Raw genomic sequence first — 16,901 nt, forward strand, 5'->3', positions numbered from 1 at the left:
CCTAACGAGAGAGGCTGAAACCTCAGTGGGCTGAGGTCAAAACCAAACTAAAGGAGAGAAATGATGAAACCTCTCCAGTGCTGTTGGCATCAATTTATAATGTCTAGTTCTCCTCTGATATTCTGATACCCCACCATCACTTTCTTTTGCTGCTGTAGTTGAATTATAACTTTTTTTTAATTAAGTTATTTCTTGTTTGAGAAAGTGCCATGGATATGAATGATTAATTGAGGTCTTTTAACCGAGTTTGTTTTTCTCTTTTACCCATCATCCTCTCTCCAGTTTACTCCAGCCATTCGACCCTGCCTACAGACCATCGCCATCGGGCTTGTAGCCTTTGGAGAGAACTACAGACGGCATCAGTCAGGAATAGGTCAGCATCGTTCTGTCTGCAGATGTACCCTCTCATCATTCACTCTCTTCATTTTCATTCATAGACCATCCTCATCCCCACGCCTCTTCGACATTGCTCCTTGGCCCCCTCAGTGTGTACCTTTTGATGTTGTGTTTAGATTTCTAGATGCTCTTTCATCCTTTGGATCCTCGAGGGCTAGCTGCGATGCTTCTTCTATATTTCAGTGTTTTGAACATGCACACAGTTATGTGCAGAGACAGTGGTACGAGAAGCATGCACTATTATGTACACATTCTCACCATACACTCACACAGAATAATTGACAGTAAAAAGGAATCCTTTAACTCTTGCTGTTTCTTGTGCTCTCTGCTGCAACACAGTGGAGGCAGTTGGTATTGCGCCGTACGGTGAGTGTACTGGAACCCCCTCTCCTCTTCATCATAGTCCTCTGTGATGACCTCAGGCTGTAAGACTGAAGAAGTTGCTTCTGTCCTGCAGATTCTTTTATCTGAACAGTTCTGCATACAGTTCTGTTAGCTGCTATCGCTTTCTTGTGCCTGTGTTGTAGTTTACAGAGTGAAGTATTAGGTACAGATGTGGTATCTGTGAGTGACTCCCTTTCTGCTCATCCCTGATGAATTGTAGAACTTTGAAATCAGAGAAGAATCTCAGAAACATAATACACTGGATACTCCTGTGGGAATACGATGGTAGTGCTGTGAGCGTGTAAAGGCTATTTGTAGCCTTATTGCTGCAGTCTTTGAGGTTTACAATGGTTTAGTACTGAAACTTCTAAACAATCATTGTGCCTGCTCTTCAGTCTTTCCACCTTCCATCTTTTTGCATCCACTGTAAGTGTATGTTTCCAAAGTTTTTGTTTTATGTCCAAGGGTGCAGGCCCACTCTGCAGTTTTGATGTTCCTGCTCTGTCTGACTTTGTGAAATTACTTTTTTTATTGCCCTGTTATTGAACTTTTGCCTGCCAGTCATTTTTCGATTCCATTTTTCTCCCTCTCCAACCATACACATCATCGCCCCCTCCCCCTTGTCATTTTTATTTCTCACCATATTTCATTTTTTTCATTAAATTGTCTCTGGAGTACCCGGCCCCGTTAGTACACCTTTCTCATTTTGTCGTTCTTTATCCCTGTCCCAGGTGTAGCAGCCAGCTCTTTCTTCAACTCAGGAAAGTACGCTATCGACCCAGAGTTGAGAGGGGCAGAATTTGAACGCATCACGCAGAACTTAGATGTCCATTTCTGGAAAACCTTCTGGAACATCACTGAGACTGAAGTCCTTTCGGTGAGCTGATTGTTAATGCATCTTGTTATCACACTAGTTATCAGTTGTCTGCAAATGTCACCAGTGATCCATGCACAGAGATAAGTGCGCCGCTCTGGTATGATTTAAAATTCTTTCAGGGATATTTTACTTTCCTCTGGTAAAAGTACCTTTTCTATCATTATGCATTTTGGCCCACAGGCTGCTGGTAATAATAGAGTGGAATTCAATTTATTCAATGGTTCATGATTTATTCATCTGGTTTCTTTTTCTCTCCAGTGGCCTGGCTCGCTCTGTAACTTGCACTCTTCCTCTTTTTCTCTCTGTCCAATTCTTTCTCTCTACTCGTCTGAAGCTTTCTGACTTTTTCTCCATTCTGTCTCCCTCCAGAGTCTTGCCAGTATGACATCCACCACAGTGAAGGTGAACCGGGCACTCTCTGTGCCCCCTGTGCCCTTTGACCTTCCCCTGGCGGCCAATCACAAAGCATCTGTAACTATAGCTCCACCGTCAGCACACATCGGCACGGCTCCTGTTCAGATGAGGCTCATCTCTTATGACTTGCGTGAAGGACAGGTACGGAGATTATCATTCAGCTCACACCAGAGGGCCACAAGTGAGAAGTACAATGAAAAAGCTTCATAGTATTCTACTTAGTGCAAAACTAGACTTGCTTTTGTATTTGCTCTGTACTTCTCTCACACTGCTTCCTTTCACCTTGCCTAAATATTTGTTGTGTGACCTTGTTTGTTTCAGTTTGCCTTATCTGTCTATTTTTAAACCCTGTGTATTTACCTTCCCTGTATGTTCTTGAAATATTCAAACTGTTTGGACAACAATTTTGGTATGTTCAAGTGCATGAAAGCTTGACCCATTCTCAAAGATTCAATTCTTGCCATGATCCCTCTCCCTCTCTATTCATCTGTCTTAAGGTATCACTCAGCGTATCACTCACCTCTCCTCTTCCCTGACCACATTCTCTCAAGAGACTCCTTCTCTTCTCCCGAGCTTGTTCTTCTCCTTACTTTGCAGCCTGGCACTTAACCAAGTGCCATCAACAAACACTTTAAGCCATTGATCATGCTCCAGCAAAACAAGTGTCCTTTCTACTGTTGCTAAATACAAGCTTGCATCAGCGGAAGCCCTCCCTCTCAGACTCTGCTCCCCTTCCTCCTTGTTTCCGTAAATGGATGGGAATTAGTGTGCGTTCATGCAAGCGCAGGAAAGGCTGGCAGCAAGCTGCTGCAGAACAGCTAGTTAATCCCTCTCTCAGAGGAGCCCTGTTGCTAACACTAGCAATGGCATATAATAACAGTGAAAACAAGGCTTTGTTTGCTCTGTACACAGTGTGTGGACAGCTATCAAAATAGTGCAAACAGCGCTGTCTGTCATCATGTCCCTGTCATTGTGTGACGTGTTGGACTGTTTGACCAAATCATCTGATTTTAATTACTTTTCTGTTCAACTTTAATTCCTCTCTTTCTGTCTTTCCCTGCCTCTCTTCAGGACAGCGAGGCGCTGCTGTCTCTCTCACGTGCTGAGGGGGGCTCCATCTCTCTGTCACTGGGGCTGAAGACCAAACGGCTGCCTCCATCCCCCTGTCTCCTGATCCACTTCCATGGTGGAGGCTTTGTGGCACAGACATCCAAATCTCATGAGGTAAGACAGGACTCTTCTGTCATGGTTTTTCTCACTTGAAAAGTGAAAAAATTCCACATATTTAAAGAAAAAAAAAAACTACACCCAAAAGACTATGCAAATGCATGGGAGGTGGTTTGTTCCACTAGAAACTGAATTTGAATTATATTGAATTTTGAAGCATGATCTTGAATCAATTAAATGTTTTGAAAATGAATTTATTTGATTTGAAACTATATTTAACCTTTGTCGAAATTCAACTCTACATTCCTTAAATTCAAAAATACAAAATTCAATTTCAGTTCACACAATTCAGATCCAGTTTTGCAATATAATTACAGTTCAGCATCAAACAACCATCATGTCATCCACTTCTCTGAGGCATCAAGCACATTTGAGCAGAAATATTCTTCATGTCTGCTTTAACCTTTGTTCAGCTCTGTGTTCTTTTGACATGGTTGTTTTTCATGTTATAAGACTTCAGTACAAGACTAAACTGTGGCACAGTGCTTTTAAAAACTCAATTTCAGTTTCTTGAGGCAAAAGTGTCAGCCCATACCCATGCGCCTTCATTACTTGACGTAAAAAAGCTGATTATTTTTTTTAAATTGTTGATCATGTAAATCATCTTTTATCATCATCATCATCATCCCACCTTTTTTTTGTAACAGAGGAGAAACGCATGTTCTCCATTTATTTTAATCTGTTTGAAACAGGGGGACGCACATGATTAAGCTTATGTTGGAAAACTTATAATGTTTTTCGTCATTGCTCCAGATGGCAATAAGCACTTTGAGTTGCCTTGCTGCAGAAATGTGCTATATAAATAAACTTGCTTCGCGTTACTGGAAAAGAATTTTATCCATCCCAGTATATTTAGTATAAAGGGCATTCTACCTGTTTTGTTCCTCTCAGTTTTTTCCCTTGCGTGTCCCTGTTGCTCTTCTGTGGCTGTGTGCAGTCTTTATGTGGCATCAGGCTACTTGCAGCAAGCACAAGACAGGGCTCTGTGAAATTGCCAAGGACGTGGGCATGCTTGATCTGCAGCTGTGTAGCAACCATCGGATGAGAAGGAGCAATCAGAGAAGAGAGTGAACCGAGCTGTCATGTTGAATTAACAGAGAACTGTACAACCCTGCAGAGGAAGATTACCGCTGGCACTAATGGAAGCGTTGTCAGACTATCCTCCTCTCCTTCTTCTTGGCTCTCCGTTTTTGAAACATCCTCTTGCAATCTCTGTAAGACCTTACTGAATCTGTTATTTCACTCTGTGTCCTTTAGCGGTGGGAGCCTTTGGTGCACTGGGTGCTCAGTGATGCAGGGATCACAGAGGTGGATGCTCTGGCATCTGTGCATTAAGCAACTTGGACACCGACCACACACACCCACACACACGCAGTGTTTGGCCAGCAGAGGTTTACACTTGCAGATTAACTGCTCTGCCTGTCTGAGAATGAGTGGGACTGCAGCTCTCATTAATTCCTGCAACAAGAACAGATCAGGGACTCTCTGAATTGGTGTGAGAGTTTCTCTTTGTGTGTAGAAGAAGCATGGCCTCGGACGTGTAAAATCAGCCAGTATTGTGCCCAGCTCAACAACACACACACACACACACACGCTCACAAACACATCCCTTGTGTCCTTTGTGGGCCTTTTGTTGAGTCTGTACCTGCTTTTTGACAAACTGACGGACTACCCATGGACTCAGCCATATCTGACACCACTGGTAGCCTGGCTCCGATGGCTGTCTTTCATACACAAATGCACACGCTCGCACCTTTGGACCATCTTCCCTGATTCCAACTCACACTGACCTGATCAGTGCTGGAGCTGCATGCACAGTCACATGTCATCATTCTCACTCTGAGATGTATTATGACAGGTTGAGCCTTGAGACAGCACAACTGACTGCTGAAGCTGCTCCTTTGATTCTTTTTTTTTTTTCAAACTGACTCACTGGTCGGTGAGCCGTCATACAAGCATACACACACACTGTGCTTTTCCTGGCACTGTGATTGGAGGGCTGGCAGTGAAAGCGACAGCCCTGTCACAGCTAGTCAGAAACCTGTTGAGAGAAGATAAAGACAGAGGAGAAAGGATGAATGCATTGTGGAAGGAATATTTTTTTTTCATGACAAGTTTTGATGCCTTTCTTCAATTTCAAGGTCACTGCAATTCAGTTTTGAGTGTTTAGTTCTTGCCTTGGGTTGGCGTCAGAATAGTAAACACAGCTTGACTGTAAAGAAAGGAAAAAGAGGAACAACCATCCCATCCTTCTCCCCCTGTAAACTGGAACATGTGGTGGCTGCCTGTTATAACCGCATACAAAGATGGGAAATGGAGGTGTCTGTCAGGGAAATGCTCATTTCTTCTTTGTCTAGACAATAATCCAGAGAGCCAACAGATGAAATCAGAAGGACACATCATTTTCATAATTTTGTCCTTGTTTCCTAATGTCTACACCTACACAACTCTCCCACCACATTTCTGTGTCTCTCTGTCTCACTGCCTCTGTGTTTTATTGTGTCTGCTGTTGTTCTCATAAATTTAACAACACATAATATATTCACTGTGAATCTGAATGCTTTTTCCCATCTGATATCCTCTCCCTGTATTCTTTCTTATGCAGCCTTATCTGAAGAGCTGGTCCCAGGACCTTGGTGTCCCTATCCTGTCAGTGGACTACTCTTTAGCCCCTGAGGCCCCCTTTCCTAGAGCTCTGGAGGAGTGTTTCTACGCCTACTGCTGGGCTCTAAGACACCACCATCTACTAGGTACACACTGGCTGTTTCATCTCCTCTGTGCATTTTGTTGTCTGAAAGAAACAGAAGAATATGCTCAGTTGAAATGATACATCAGGCAGGTAAAAGAAAGTGTTTTATTAGAATTAATGAGCGTCTGTAAGTCCTCTCTTATATTCCCTTTGCATTCCCGAGAGAATCCATTCATCACGTTGAAAGTAATCATGCTGCAGCACAATGTCTTGCGGCGTACCTCTTGTTCTGTATCATCCCACAAATTGTGATGCTTACAATGAACGCAGCAAAAAAGACATCTCGTCTGTTCTGGGTACATCCGGCTGCTGGAGAACACTGTGTCAAATTAACAGTGATCGCAATGCATTATGTTAGTGTTAGAGTACAAGAAGACAATATGACTGCCATGAGGTAGACAGTGAGACAGCACTTCCTCTCTATCGCAGCATATTCAGCAGTGGGACTGTCGAGAAAAAGAATACTGTAACTGGGTGGTTGTCACTCTGTTTTTTTTCCTTTTCAGCATCCCAGTTTTTTTTTCGTGTTCCATTTTTCAGAGCTATCATTGGTTTGCACCCCTTTCCTCCACCCTTTCCCAACCCTCCTATTTTCATCCCTCCAGGTTGGACTGGAGAAAAAGTGTGTCTGGCTGGTGACAGTGCAGGAGGCAACCTGTGTGTGACGACGACGATGCGAGCTGCTGCCTTTGGTGTTCGAATGCCAGATGGCATTGTGGCAGCCTACCCAGCAACCCTGCTGACAGCCTACGCGTCTCCCTCTCGTCTGCTAACACTTATGGACCCCCTGCTTCCTCTCAGTGTACTCTCCAGGTGTCTCAGCGCCTACGCAGGTAAGGATGTGTGTTATCAAAAGGCACAGGCCAGGATTTGATTTCATACAGTGAGTTTAGATCTGTTTTCTTCTTCTTTTCATTTCTGCCTGCTCTTCTGTCCTCTCCACAACAAACTCTTCATCTTTAGTCTGGGCTTTGTTTGTAGATTTATTGACAGTAAATAGCACTCACAGCTTCTTGTGTAATGGAAATAATATTTTATCGTGAGCCTAATTGCATAATTGCTGAAGTCATATATTATAAACATTTAAAGGGACTGTGAGGACTATCTGTTTGAAGTGGAGCGGCATCTTTGCTAGAATTGCGCATGTTGTCCTGATGACATGACTCTCAACAATGTGTAGCGCTGTTGTTTAAAACATGACAACAAATAAACCTTCTTAGTTTGTACCATAGTTTGATAGCTGGCTATATTTAGCGCTGCTTATAGTCCGGTGCTCTGAGACATAGTAATGTGTATTGTTAGCAAATCCCTGCGATGTCCTGCCAGGGCTCATCAACGAAGCAAAGCTAATGTCACCTCTCTCTTCATTTTATTGATAGACTCTCAAGTTTGAACAGACCACTGCAGAATAACTGCTGCATGTGGGTTGGAATAAGCATCATCACAAACAATTTAGCCTGTGTTTTAGCTTTTAGCTTAAGCTTTATCACTCTCCTGTCCAGCTTTTTATGCTCTTCTGTACTTTTTTGTCTGAAAGTCTTGGTCCAGTGTCCACCATCACTACAAAATCCCCTTTAAAGTATTATATTGTGATATAACATGATTGCCAGAGTCAAAAAAGTTAATAATAGTATAGATAATATAATAATAAATATAGTGATAAAAGATGATGAATATACATAAAAATGTGTTTTTTTCTTCTTTTCTGAAAACTTTGAAATATGACTTGGTCAAAAATGCAACTAGGCCAACGCTGTGCTCTGGTACGTTAGATAAATTGAATATATCATTTACCATTTCAGAAAGTTTGATGTTATGTCTTCAGATTCCTACCAAGCAAATCACAGTGCATCAATAGTCTGTTCATTGAAACGCCTAAAGCAGCAGAGTCAGACCTTAGGTATTATCTTCCTTGCCAAGACTGCGTCTTCTCTGAGAAAGTAACTCCCAACAACTCGGCTTGCAAATATTCTGGTTGTACACAGACATAAATGTATTTGAAAAGCCAAAGAAGAAAATAACTTTAGCAAAGTCTCTAAAGAATTTTCTTTCCTGTTTAGCTTTTAATTACCAAACCAAAACCCACATATTTTCCTACTCACTCATCCTATCACTGCTTCATCTTCTGTTAAACATATTGTTTCATGGCACTCAAGAACTGACTGTGTCGCAATTACGTTCTTTACTTTCCCATTTTTTTGCCTTGCTTTTCTGTCGCCTCTGATTTTACTTGATGAATGACAAGAACATTCTCATCTCGGCGCATCCGTCTTCTCTTCTGTCTCCAGGCAGTGATCCGCAGACGGAAACCCAGATAGAAAAAGTGAGCACACTGAGCATGGTGAGAAGAGACACGGCACTGCTGCTGAGAGATTTCCGACAGGGAGCCTCAAACTGGATCCACTCTCTGCTGGATTCAAACAGAGCTTCAGCCTCTCCTGGCACAGCAGCAGAGGCTCCACCAGGAGCCACTGGTACACCAACTACTGCTTTGTTCATGCTTGTGTTAGGGCTGTGCATGTTCTTGCGGGTCAGATGGGGACAGGAGACGAGATGTGGGTGGCGTTTATGTTTGGTTGACAGCTTTTGTGCTCAAAAATTTTCCATCTCGTTTTTTCTTTTTAATTGAAATTTATGTGCTGAAAAGTTCAGTTCAGATCTCACTGGGGGATTGTGGTATGTGTGTGTGTGTTTTCACCGCCCATATTTTCAGTGTCTTAATTGAGACGATTTATTTAAGCTTTATGATTGCAACAACATCAAATGCCCCTTAGTTCATTTAGATCCCATATGGAGGAGGTTGCAGTCAGAGATCCTGTTTATTCATCATCAACTAACCAATTACTGCTTTATCCCACTCTGTTACGCAACACTGCTGTAGCTCCATTCATATCAATTCACCTCTTTGGAGCAGCAGGGCTTTGACAGTAATTGTTAATTGTCGCCACCGTAAATCTGGTGGCAAACCGTAATTTCCCCGGTGTCCCCTTAGCTAGGTGACACCCCCACAGCTGCAAGCCCAAACTAATGAGAATGTCATTGTGGGTGTGCATTATTAAAAGGCCATCATGGCTTAGAGATGGTTCATTATTAAAGAGATGAGAGATTGCGAGCACTTTGTGAAGAGACCAGCCATGACAACTCTTACAGCTGTGTTGTGACGGCTCAGGCGGGCGGATGATATCACCATGACAGCAGTGTTTGAATTTCCTCCACCCACATCTCCTCTCTTCTTCCTGATAAATTCCAATTAGCATTTTAGGCTTTTAACTGTTGGCTGTCAACCAGAGGACATATGATAAGTGGAATCTGTGGAAGAAGTGAAGTGGTTGTGTACAATTACTGGTGTGTGTGTTTTTTTATCCTTGTGTCCTCCACCTGCCATTGACTCAGAGCAAATTTGAGTGGCGTCTTTTTGAGTGGCATCTTTAACCTGTTTAGACCATTTGCTGTAACTTGCATTTTAAGTTTTTTCTTTTCAATGCCTTAATTTTGTTGTTAGATGTAACTTTTTCCAGTTGTCTTCTTAACCACTCTGTTTGCCCTCTTCATCTCTTCTCCCAGACACAGTACGGAAGAGCATCTCTGAAGCAGCCATTTCTTCTCCTCACGCTGACCCCCCTGTACCCTCCGAGACCTCAGAATTCCCCACCCGGAAATTATCTGTCAAGAGCCAGACTTGTCAGGACTTGGGATCCCACAGCAATTCCACTTCTCACAATTCACCGCTGCTCTCTGAGCGAGCCGTACGTCACGCTTCACCATGTTTACATTGAGACTAGAATGCTTTCACTTGGTGATCAGGAAGAAGACGGGGTATAGATGTATGAGCTGTTACTTAAAAGAAGGCGGAGTTGTTAGTGAGGATTATTTTGGGGGTATTATAGGAAAAGGTTAGTAAATTGATGATCTTCATTGTGCAGCTGGAGTGAACAGAAATTTCTCCTGACTCCCGTCAGTGATCCACTTATTTCTGCTTTCATACGCCATGTGAAAAAAAGATTAAGTGTAGTTGTAGACTTTTTGAACATAAAGAGAACATCGGCAGGGAGACATTTTAGCCCTCTGTCACACAATGCTCCCACCTTGCAGTGATGTGCATGTTAAATGTTCATGAACTTAGCTAAGATTATGTCACCAATGCTTCAAAGAGATTCAGCAGAAAATGCTGACTGGATATCAAAACTTTCTGGTTTCTGCCTGTGGTGGCAAGGTACTGCAGATTATCCTCTGATGTATTTTCACACAGGCAGAGTGGATTAGTGGCTGGCTTGTGAAAAATAGCAAGCAGGGGTGATGTAGGATTTTAAATGTGCTTTTCCTCCTTGAGACGAGGATTGTTCAGCCAAGGCTCTCAGGCACCGATCCAAAGTATTTGAGCATTTTCACAAGGACGAAGTGGAGTGTGTGAATTTAGATCAAGTGTCCTGTTAGATATTAATCTCTTGACCAAACTTTCACCTTTGATCTTCACTCACTTTTTTTTCTAATCTCTTCTTTTATACAGCCAGAAGAGGTGAGTTTCTACCTCAGTAAGGATGTAGATCCCTGCATTTCCAAGGACCTGTCTTCAGTGGCAATACCGCCCCCTGTTGGAGAGGAGGGATCTGAGCTGGAGCACCCCAGGGAGTTCCCCCTGGGGTTTGAGCCTCTTCGCTCAGCACAGCTGGCTGAGATGAGGGTGGAGGTTTCCCCAGTGGTCAAGGATCCTTTTTGCTCTCCTCTTCTGGCTCCTGATAGCATGCTGAAAGGGCTTCCACCTGTTCATATAGTGGTAAGATGAAGCAGCTGACAATTAAAATCACAATTTATTTATTGTTTTTATTATTTTCTGTCTTTGTTTTGTTTCATTTCTGGAGGATGAGGGGAGACACTTTACAATATTCTGTGCCTTTTTTTGACTCTTTGATTATGGACACCCCCTTCATTCACTTGTAGCTCAGACAGTGTTTCGTTGCAGGAAAGTTGGCATGAAGTCCACCTGTAAGCAAAAAAATCAGGCTGACAGGGTGTTATTGCTGACTCTACCGTCCAAAAGGCTGTCTCCACATTTTACTGATTCCCTGGGTAGTTCAAAGTTTCGTTTGTTTTTTTCTTGAAGTTACAATTTTGGTTGAAGCAGGAAATGAGGAAAGAGTGAGGAGTAGCATGTGGGATGGGGTTACAGGTTAGAAACGAACCCTGGTTGATCTCTCAAGGACTATAGTCAGTCCACCAGGACAAACCAGTGCCCAAAATGTCCAAGGTTTGTCATCATACACATTATACTTTATTGTCATTCTTTTTAATGTTGCAGATGATATGCAGTCATCCTATTTTTTGCCGGACGTGGAGCTGTGATGCTTAAATTCAGTGTAGGGAAGCTTGTGCCCAGCAGGAAGTCTGGACCAAAAGCTACTTAAAATCACCAAGTGAATTTCAAAGTAAAACAAACCGTGTCAAAACCAGTTTGTATTTAGCTTGACTACGACAATGAATGGACATAATGAGTGGAGTCAGACCAGGAGTCAACAGGTTTGAGGTTTTACAGCCCAACACGAATGAAGAGAGGCTTATCAATTGAGTGGGAAGTGTGGGAACTTCTCGGTCTCGTGACTCCAGCTTTCTGTCAGTCATGCAGCATGTCAGACCGAACACGCAGCCAGTTGACCAAAGCAGTCAACACGAAACGACAGTTAGGCGTACTGCAGATGTATCTGGTGTATTTGAGGAGTTAGGTTGAACAGCAGTGCTTCAAAGAGCTTCAAGCTTTCTATATTTTGTTCATTTGAGGAGAAACTTAATTCCTCAACTGTTTTCTTCAAGTTGTAAGATTATCAGACTTGTTTCACAGCATCCAAGAGCAGATCAGGATAAAGATTGTTTTGTAATGATAGTAGTGAGAAGGGATGAGCACAGTGAGGGATTGAGTAGGTCCAAATGGCATCCTCCAGATGTTAAAAGATAAGAGCTCAGAGTGCTGTACACTTGCTGCTTATATTGCGGTATGAGAGAGTGAGACGGAGTGTGATGGCAAAGATTCAGAGGGGGTTGAAGCCTGCTCTCTTGTGAAAAGAGTGTTAATATGAAAATGAGGAAATTGGTGCTGCTTTTTAAGTGCCTGGAGTGAGTCAGCTAGAATGTAAAGAAAGCTGGGACAAAGGAGACCGGGACGCTTGGCTTCCTTTCTTCATCCCTTAATTAAGATTCTTGACATGTCTGAAGGGAATCCTAATTTGTTTTCCTCCCTTTTCTCCCTCTTTTTCTCCTCCCCTCTCTCAGGCTTGTGCTCTGGACCCCATGCTGGATGACTCTGTGATGTTTGCCAAGCGTTTGAGGAGCATAGACCAGCCTGTCACTCTATGCGTGGTGGACGACCTCCCCCACGGCTTTCTCAGCCTATCCCAGCTCTCCAGGGAAACAAGGGAAGCTGCCAACGTCTGCGTGGGGAGAATTCGCGCCGTCTTCACCCAGAAGGACTCGCCCCCCGAGCCACGCAAGCACCGCAAGCTTGAGCGGACAGATAGGGGTGTGTCAGCCTCTTCTGGGGAAGCCAGTTCGCTCTTCGTTTGCCCCATTGAGGAAGTGGAGCTGACTGAAGAGAGAGAAGAGACGGGGGCTAAAATATCTGATGGGGAGGGCTTAATCACTGTAGAGACCCATAATAATACTGATGCTAGTAGCATTGGATCTTAAGTAAGGTTAGATAAAGACAGAAGGAGTGCACTTCTCCTGAAGAGTTAAAAGAGAAAGAGTAAATGAAAGTCAGATGAATTTAGGCAGTTTAATGCTTAAAAAAGAAGAAAAAGAAGAGAGAGGAAGCATCCTAAGGGGAGCGGGCAGTCAAGAAGATTGCCCAGTTTTGTGACAGATGACAAAAATAAGAGCAAAGTGAAAAATAACTTCCTCTGCTTTACATTTCTTACCACTCTGTACCATTACGCATCGATGCAAATCTAGCAGACAAAACAAACACCCACAGAAGACAGTCGTGTTTTCAAATCAAATGGTAATTTAACAGCTACACAGATCAAAGACCTGCACACACCCACACATGCGACACAAATACTTATACAGAGGCGCCGCTCGGCAGCCGAGGCTCGGACACAAAGCAGAACTGAAGAGTCTCAAGACGAGGTCTGAATGGGTGATTCATCCCGGATAAGGCAGTCATCTGAGATCCTAATCAGATGGCACGAGGCACACTATATGCTTCTGTACAGAGTCATCTGATCAAAATGGCCACTTGTCCTACAGGGAGCCACTCTAAATCAGACTAATAACTCCTCATTGTGTTCTCTATTACGCCAGTTTGGCAGTCAATATAGCTCACTTTGTGGATAGTAACTGTGTTGACTCTGCTAAATACAATTACAGAGTGGAAACACTACCGACTAAAAGGCTCTAAACTGGATGATTGATTTACTCGTTTCTAGTTATTCTGTTACAATTTTTAATCATCCAGAGTTCCACCTATGCAGTAGTTTAACTTTTTATTTATACCTTTTTTTATTTCTGTATTGTAATCCTTGAATCACTACATGGCTGTATAATGATTTTTACATTATATTGTTTGTTTAATGTAATCTTATGCTGTTTATTCCACGTTTTTGAATGTTCTTGATATTTACCTCTGCTTCTTTAGCACAGCCTACAGTGACAGCCCTGGACTTTTTAGCTGAAATTGTATCCTACTGTCAGTGCTGCATGCTGACAGGATTAAGAAAATGTAGAACACAATGCAGGGATACAGTTCCCTGCTGAGATGCTGCCTGTTTTTTTTTCCCTTTTTTTTTTAGTGCTGGTATTAATAATGCAAAGGTTGCATTTAATTGATTGCTACAACGAACTTACAAGGACGCACTGAGATGTTTTGAAGACACTTGCTCAAGAACTCTGATCCCATCTTAACAAGCTTTTGAGGACCGATCCCAGTATTTTTATTTCATTATTTCATAACTGGGATCTGTTGCTCAAGATTCACTGCTTTCAACCAGAGGAAGTGAGAGCAAGAGGCAGCAAAAAGCCTCGCTCTCAGCTATCAATACTCATTTTTAACTCCGCTGCACTGATTTCCTCTCAGATTGCCCCTGTTCCTCACCAGGCATTATTGCTCACCACTTCTCTGCACAGTATGCAATGTGTCAGAAGTACCACTTCTCTTCAGGCAGGGTATCTCCTGCCTGACAATCTGTTTTCACAAAGCGGAGGCTTTTAGGCAATGCTCCAGGACCCTAAAGGAAAACAATTGTTGGAGTTTTGCGTAAAAGCCACTGAACTTGTATTTTGGCCAAGTTTGAGTAGCTGGTGGTCCAGATATGTTTTGCTCCCCACCATCTCATTTGTTAGTTGACTTTGTTTTTAATATACTTGAGGACACTACTCTTAGCAAGTTGCCACTGAAGCACTTTAAAGTACACAAAAATGTCCTTCAGAGGGTCACTCCTTCTATCAGGCCAACTAAATATAGATGCCAACAATGCTGGAACTGTCAGCATCCTGCCCTTGCCTGGTAACAGGGCTTGGGTTGCCAGGTCTGTAGAGAGAGATGCTGTGTGATGAATAGGATTTAGCTGAAGCTGTGAGTAAAAATCCTACCCACCCGTAGAAGAGCAGGATTTTAAGCAGCAAAGTCATGCTACAGGATCAGACCATGCTCAGTTCTGTCAGCTCAGAGTACTTACTGCAATATTTTTAGTCAGATTGATGGAGAGAACCAGGACCATGAAGAAAAAAAAAGTAATACACTCATCCTCTCGGAGATGATGGGCTGAAGTTTGTGCTCGCTTTACTAGCAGCTGTTTATGCTCACTCTGCACTTTTGCAGTAGTTAATCCGCCAGTCTGTGTAAGTGTAGAAGTGAGTTTCTATACATGTCTATTTTTACTCTTCATGGTGCCTGTGTGTGGCTTAAATGTAGTCTGCGTGTGATCCAACCAGTCTCAGTGGTGTTTCAGAAACATGAGCTCGCACGTCTAAGGTGCGCCTCTTTGTGTGGCGTGTGACTCTTTGTGTTGTGTGTTCATAAAGACAGTAATGGCACTTTACACACTAGTCTGTTATATTAATTATCAGTTGTTGAGAGAGACCGCTCCATATTTGTCTGTGATAAAGACTTGTCCTGTTCATCCCTTGCTCATGAAGCCCAGCAGGGTTGATTGGCCATAAGCACTTTGTTGTATGAATTGTGGTAGCAACTTGCAAAATGTGTCAGAATTTCACCCAAGCTGTTGTTTGACCCCCGTCTGCCTCTTACCCTTGATGACCACTCATGCATCCGGCCAACCTGGGTGTAGGTGATACACCAGAAAGCCCATCTGGTGTTCTGGAGAGATAAAGTAGTCTGTGTTTTCTTTTTTTAGTTGTTTTACTGGACTTCCACTGATGCTTATATACTGCCTGCAACTGAAAGCTGGAATGTGTGTTGTAGTATAGTTTCAGTCCACAGTTCCTGCCTCAGAATCTCATTGTCAATAACCCACAGACCCAGTTTATAACCACAAAATGCCCTTGAGAGTAAATACCAGTTGTTTTAGTGTAAAGCTGTTTTCTTTTTTGTTTGGTCCTTCAATTATCAGGTTGTACAGCATACCTCTGCAGTTTTTATTCCTTGAAAGTTTTCCTTACTTGAGATTTTCTTTGCCCAGGGCTGATTTATTTTTCTTTTTTTTATGTACAATGCAAAAAACAAAAAACAAAAAAACGTGACGCTGCTACAAGTATGAGCTGGCTGCTGATACTATTTAGGTCTTGGGTAAAGCTATGCAGTTAAATACCAGCATCACAACATTTTACCTTGCACACTTCTTGTTTCCACAATCACAGAAGTCATTTAGTCATGGGTTTCACTCAACTCAAGGCTGGACTTAATCATTACCAAATCTGGGGATGAAACCCTTTCACTCATGCATTGATGCATTAGACTGACCTCGAAGCCCTCTACAGAAATGTTTCCAAATAAGAAATACTTATTTTATCTGTCTGTTTGCTATTCTACAGCTGTAGTCAAAATTTCAGCAACCACCAAAGTCTGCAGTTAGATTGGTGTTCTTGCTGTTTAGTGTTTGCTCTCAAAAGGTATTACTGTAAATGCAGGTGCTAGCGAATGTCAGAGCCTGAATCCATATGCAAATTGCTCTGCACTGTAAATTGCAATTCTTACATAGAATATATAAGCCTTTTAAAAAAACAAGCCATAGACTGGAAACACAGCATTTTTAAGTTTACTTTTTTAATTTTAAAAGCTTTGTATTACTCAGATCACCATAAGTGCAAACCTGTGAATAAAAAAAGAAATGTGTATTAAACATTGTAGATATTTTTACTTTAAGATGTCTTAATCAGATTGATTGCATTTTGATTTGACTGCATTTTCTTTGCAGGCCTCATACCACAATGTTGTCTAGGCTGGTTTCTTCCATTGCTGATTTTTAACTAAATAAATATATTCTCCCATGAACACACTGCTGTGCTTGAGCTCATGAATTAACCTTTTCTTTGCATTGATCAGGCTAAAGGTTATCAAAAAGTCACAGAGAATAAGAATGGAGATTTTGATTTGATTTAGCAGCCCAGACATTTCTCGTGTTTAATGACTTTTGAACTTGGAGGAAAAAAGTGTATTACATTTGTGAATATCTACAAGTAAACATTACCCTGGATGTGTATTGAGTCAGAACTTGAGAAAAGGTCACTGGGTTTACTGTTTGTTAAAGTTAAAATATTCTTACATATCCAGAAAAAACACATTAGATTTCTGTAATATTTGTTGAAGAGCTGCACAAAGGTAGAAGGTGAAGTTTCAGCACACTGCATGAGGTACTTCTTTTCAATTTGTTCAACTCAACACTTATACACCTGACTTGTCCTGAAATA

At 42.2% G+C, this 16,901-nt stretch overlaps 1 protein-coding gene across 2 annotated transcripts in view; it reads left to right on the plus strand.

The window, feature by feature from the left end:
• lipeb (lipase, hormone-sensitive b) overlaps positions 1-16,477 on the plus strand; it is a 28,163-nt gene extending 11,686 nt beyond the window's left edge. For both annotated transcript variants that reach the window (XM_074682814.1, XM_074682815.1), the window contains 10 exons: positions 283-373; positions 1,512-1,657; positions 2,027-2,212; positions 3,143-3,295; positions 5,904-6,048; positions 6,653-6,880; positions 8,336-8,521; positions 9,612-9,793; positions 10,555-10,821; positions 12,309-16,477. In XM_074682814.1, coding sequence (XP_074538915.1) covers positions 283-373; positions 1,512-1,657; positions 2,027-2,212; positions 3,143-3,295; positions 5,904-6,048; positions 6,653-6,880; positions 8,336-8,521; positions 9,612-9,793; positions 10,555-10,821; positions 12,309-12,722 — 1,998 coding nt within the window. In that variant the 3' untranslated portion in view covers positions 12,723-16,477. The remainder of the gene's footprint in view (positions 1-282; positions 374-1,511; positions 1,658-2,026; positions 2,213-3,142; positions 3,296-5,903; positions 6,049-6,652; positions 6,881-8,335; positions 8,522-9,611; positions 9,794-10,554; positions 10,822-12,308) is intronic.
• The last annotated feature ends 424 nt before the right edge of the window (positions 16,478-16,901 follow it).

The sequence above is a fragment of the Halichoeres trimaculatus genome, unplaced genomic scaffold, assembly GCF_033239565.1.
Source record: "Halichoeres trimaculatus isolate MK-OKI-2021-1 unplaced genomic scaffold, fHalTri1.1 fHalTri1_scaffold_12, whole genome shotgun sequence".
NCBI lineage: Eukaryota > Metazoa > Chordata > Actinopteri > Labriformes > Labridae > Halichoeres > Halichoeres trimaculatus.